General features: G+C 36.3%; 2 protein-coding genes across 2 annotated transcripts; one reads left to right on the top strand and one right to left on the bottom strand.

Annotated features, from left to right (window-relative positions):
* Window positions 1–1,098: 1,098 nt before the first annotated feature.
* Window positions 1,099–1,978, bottom strand: LOC129741223 (uncharacterized). The gene is made up of 2 exons (XM_055732936.1): window positions 1,973–1,978; window positions 1,099–1,557 (listed from the first exon to the last, which is right to left on the bottom strand). Exons 1-2 carry the CDS (start codon window positions 1,976–1,978, stop codon window positions 1,099–1,101), a joined length of 465 nt encoding a protein of 154 aa, XP_055588911.1.
* A 164-nt stretch (window positions 1,979–2,142) lies between these two features.
* On the top strand, window positions 2,143–2,674 carry LOC129741222 (uncharacterized). Its single transcript, XM_055732935.1, has 2 exons — window positions 2,143–2,148; window positions 2,216–2,674. The coding sequence occupies exons 1-2, from the start codon at window positions 2,143–2,145 to the stop codon at window positions 2,672–2,674; spliced, it is 465 nt and encodes a 154-aa protein (XP_055588910.1).
* The last annotated feature ends 2,556 nt before the right edge of the window (window positions 2,675–5,230 follow it).

The following is a 5,230-nucleotide window of genomic DNA, read 5'->3' as shown; positions in this document are numbered from 1 at the left end:
GTACCCTTCGCAACCTACAATCAATACTAACCGATTATTCTTTAAGTTTAATCTCCTCATGGTTTTTCTTCGTTATTGCCAGATTTTTGCCAGCAGAAATTCCATTAAAAACGCTCGAAAAGTGGCTAAAAAATAATCAAATTTGTTAATTTCAAAACAGCTGAATCCACTAAAGTGGCCTCAGTTTCTTTTAAAAGAAAAGTATTGGTCCGAAAAGTATCAGAAATTGAAGGAGGGGGATGTAGCCACCTAAAATACAGATTAGACGAAGTATTAGTTTGAAAAACTGATCATTATCATGGTTTAAAAATGTGTGCGCTTGCCGAAGGGAGGTACCAAGAATAAAGTAGAATTAATTCTTACAAAAAAACGATAAATATTTTTTTTCAAATTTTTTCATGAATTATCATAAGATTACCTTCATTTCCTCCATAGAAAGTATTTAGATCAAACGGAAGGTTTTTGAGATACACGCATTCGTAACTGTCCCATTTCTAAAAGAACTAAGCTTAATTCATGAGTAAAAGGCCTATAGATCTGAAAAGAGAACTTTTTACTTCAATAATTGTAGATATTTTAGTTCCACTCTTGATAGAAAAAGAACCTTTAAAGAATATTTTGGGGCCGATATAAGTTCTGAACGAACAATTTTTTGATCAACTGTTATTTCTGATTTTGTGTCAAATGACGACTAAAATTTGAACTTGTTTAATCGCAATAAATTGGCAAACATATTTGAAATTTTAAAATTTTCAATAAAAAAATTTAAAAAACAAAAAAAAGTTATTGTACAAATTGAATTTGAATTAGAAAATCCTAAATTTTCACTGGGTACCCAGATATTTCCATTTTTGAGTTGAACATTTTGAAATGCAATGCCCGGATTTTGCGTAGTGTTTGGGTTTAAAATGCCCGGGATCCTTTGGAAACTATTTTTTAAAGCTTACATTAAACACAATCTTAGCGAAAACAACTTGTTTTGAATAGCTTCAACTGATTAATTTGTTTCAGGGGCATTTTGATCCAAAATATTTGTCATCATCATCAATAAAAAAAAAATTAGTCAAATTTTAAAATGCTATATTAAGTATTCAATATTCAGGCAACGATCAGCTTCTGGTTCACGGCATGTCCAACAAGTGGAGCAACATGAACTGATCCTGGATTGGCAGCAACATACTTGGCAGCAACGATTGGAGCACCATGAGCAACATAGTTGTTGCATCCTTGTCCATAACCATATCCGGCCCATGGAAGTCCCCACGGGTTGACCTTGGCAACATTGGCCTGAACAACGGTTGGCTTCGCTCCATACCATCCATTTCCGTTGACCCAAGCGTTGTCATAGACGGAGGTCACTGCTGGCCAGGATCCATGAACGGAAGAATAAGGATACGAAACCAGACCCTTGTTGTTCCAGTTGTTCCATTCATTCCATCCATTGTTCCATCCGTTGTTCCAGGAGTTCCATCCCAGGGAGTTAACTGGCCACGAGTTCTCGACATATCCGGCTTGAGCGGCCACGGCTAAGCTGGCTACCAGGGATGCGATGAATACCTTTTTTAAAAGAACAATTATTATTAAAATGTTGTTTTCTTCATTAAAATTGTCACCAACCATCATAGTGTTATGCTGGATAAAGAGCGATTGTTACTTGAAATGAGCACTGGATAAGTGTGATGTTTACTGATCGATTTCTCACTATTTATACAGGTTCATAGATTCCTAGGCATCGAGTAATAAAAGTAAGGAAGAAAATCGTTTCCAATCACTTCCTTTTTTTAGGTTTCTATGATTCATAATGAGCGATGCCTGTTCAAATATGATTGTATTGTCTTAGTTTCCAAAAGAATTTAATTTAAAAAACAAATTCACTCTAGAGAACGTTCATTCAATTCGTTAAAACACGCAAATTTTTTTTACAATTTATGTGATTATTTTTTATATGATTTTTTTTTTTTGAGAGACTTACGGTCATACAGCCTAAATTGAAAAGTAATTGGAAACACCTTCCATTTTCAATTTTCGGCAGAATCGATCGCTTGGAATATAAAAAGTCACGCAGCGGGCAGCAAAAATCATACTCAGTCTGTAGCACATTGAAGCAAACAGTTGATCCCAAACTCAACCATCCATAACACAATGAAGGTAAGTTTTACGAAAGAAAAATTTTAAAAGACGAATTGATTGACCAAATTGTATCCTTCCGAAACAGGCATTTGTCGCATTCCTGGTAGCTACATTGGCCGTTGCTGCTCATGCCGGATATGTCGAGAACTCGTGGCCAGTCAACTCTCTGGGATGGAACTCCTGGAACAACGGATGGAACAATGGATGGAATGAATGGAACAACTGGAACACCAAGGGTCTGGTTTCGTATCCTTATTCTTCAGTTCATGGATCCTGGCCAGCAGTAAACTCCGTCTATGACAATGCCTGGATCAATGGAAACGGATGGTATGGTCCAAAGGCCACAGTTGTTCAATCCAATGTTGCGAAGATCAATCCGTGGGGACTTCCATGGGCCGGATATGGTTATGGACAAGGATACAACAACTATGTTGCTCATGGTGGTCCAGTCGTTGCTGCCAAGTATGTTGCTGCCAATCCAGGATCAGTTCATGTTGCTCCTCTGGTCGGACACGCCGTTAACCAGAAGCTGATCGTTGCCTAAGTCATTTGAATTAAATAAATGTGTTTCAATTCAAACTGTTCGTCTATTTTTTTTGTTTAAGTTTTCATGTGGTATGTTTTGGATGACTGAAGTCTGGACCCCTGGATTTAAAACCTCATGAATTTGGAATGTTATCTTGAAACTTATTGATGAATTATTAATAAGAAAATCATCTTATAAAGCTGAGGTGAAAACCAACTTGAAATTTTTGAAAAAATATATCTTAGGAAATCTACTTTATAAAAGTATTCATTTTAATAAATTCAAATTTTTTGTTTCGACCTTTCTTAAAAATGAAAAGTACGATAGAAATTTCCGATAATATCTGTCAGATCAATGTTTTTTTGTTTTCAAAATTCGCTATCGTTTTTCTTTAACAGAATGGAAAAGTGAAATGTTAAGTAGAAATTGAAAAAATAATGAAAATTTCGTTGAAATGTACAAATCCTAAAATTAAACAAATAAAAATAAAATCGATTTTTACGATTCCTCGACTAAAGAATTAATATTTTTTTTATAATCATAGTTGAAGTCGTAGTGTTGTTTTGTTGTGTAAGTACTGACATGTTTAGTACTTTTTGGATTGTGGTACGACTTAAATAAGCTAGGTTCACGTTTGGGACAATTAAATATAGATTTCAACAATTCAACGCAATCAGTTTATTAATTTTCAAAAATAATATAAACAAATTAACAAATCATATTTTTTGATGAAAAATTTCCTCCTTTATGCCACAATATGCAGTGATCCTGGAGTGGCTGCAATGTGCTTAAAAGAACGATGAATGCTTCCAAAGTTTCCTGGATTCAATGCCAAGGGGTTTACTTGATGATTGAGTCCATTAGATGGTCCATGGAACGTTCCATGTGGCAATCCATTGTTGGCTCCTACGCTAGTCCGCCTCTCCAGTTCAGAGAATTGATGCCATTAGGGTAAATTCCGTTTGGAGACCATCAGGAGGTTGCTGGAGCAATGTAGGGGTTGACACCGTATGGCCCAAAAGGATGATGTCCACAATTTGTCAACGGGTTTGGGCCAATGTTGTTCCATCCGTTTCTACCGAAAGGACCGATTGGATTGTAAGGTCCAGCATTCCAAGTTTTAACAGCAGAACCATAAGAGTTTTGCCAACCTGCTGGAAACCCACCCGACTGATGACCACATACTGCTGCCAGGGCCATTGAAAATATGACGAGGAACTGCAACAGTCGAAAATATTGAAATAAAAATATTGAATTCTTTTAGGAGTGACCTACCTTCATTGTTAACCCAAAATAACCGATCTTGTTAAACAAGGAGATAGTTTGCTGAAAGAACTAAGGAAAAACTGTGATCACTGAACAAAACGTAGTGATTTTTATACTATCTTAAAAAATTATCGTAAAGATCACTCCAGTGGATGCCACAGTTTGATCGCAGGCGGAGTTTGATGATGATCTACTAGGCGTGAAATCAATCAGATTTTTTTCATAGACAAATAATAATCAATTAGTTGGTCGAAAATTTTGGTTGAGATAAAATCGCTGAGCAATCATCTGCCAAATTTTTCAAAACAGGGGTTTTCATCTAAATTTGCTATCAAGGTAGTTTTTTGTTTTACGATTCAAGATAGATTTTTTTTGACTCTTAAATCAATAGCCTTCTTCATTAACCATTGGATCAGTTGTTTTGGGCTTCTTTAGTATATCCAATTATCAAATTTCACGCATAACGGATAACCATTAGAAGTTCAGCATGAAATCTGATCCATAGAGTTAGATGATATAAATATGGTTCTTTCTTCGCTGAAAGTCACAGTTCACGCAAAGAGCTCTGTCTGAACTTCTAAAATCATCTCTTATTAAAATTTTAATTTTTTCAAACAATATGAAAGTAAGTTCAATAAAAGCATTCATTCATTATTCAAACTAAAATTTGGTTCCGTATTCAGGTTCTTGCAATCTTTTCAATGGCCCTGGCAGCGGCATCAGCTCAGTATGGAGGATTTTCTGGAGCTTGGCCCAGTGCCAATGGGTGGAACAACGATCTCTGGAACTCGAATGTCTTCAACGGTTTTCCGAGCCCTTACAACAACAACAGCCCCTTCGGCTGGAGTGAATGGAGTGGTTGGAATGGAGCCGGTGTGAGCTCTGTCATTGAGCCTGCCTACGGAAACTATCCTTATGGAGCAAACGCATGGAATTGGCCCAATGGTAACGCACACTATGCTCGGACTAATCCTTGGGGAACGCCTTACGGGAACTATGGCTGGAACTACAATAACTACATTCGGATGCCAAATGCTCCAATAGCAAAGCGTGAAACGAAAGAATGATCCCAAGAAAGTTGAAGCTGAGAATGATGGAATATTGATGACCAAAAAGCGATAATAAATAGTTTATGTGATAAGTTTAGCAAACTTAGCTAGGCAGTGTAAAATTGGTTCAACGAAAGAGTTGTGAAAGAAGTCCTGGTCCTAGAATATCATTATATAGTTTTTGTAGTAACTTTTTTCGCTTCATTCTTTAGGAAGCATATGTCATGTTTTTTGTTCTTTTATAATAGCACATAAATCC

The sequence above is a fragment of the Uranotaenia lowii genome, chromosome 2, assembly GCF_029784155.1.
Source record: "Uranotaenia lowii strain MFRU-FL chromosome 2, ASM2978415v1, whole genome shotgun sequence".
Lineage (NCBI taxonomy): Eukaryota > Metazoa > Arthropoda > Insecta > Diptera > Culicidae > Uranotaenia > Uranotaenia lowii.
Note: the sequence above shows the minus strand (reverse complement) of the source record. Positions and strands in the feature narration are given on the sequence as shown.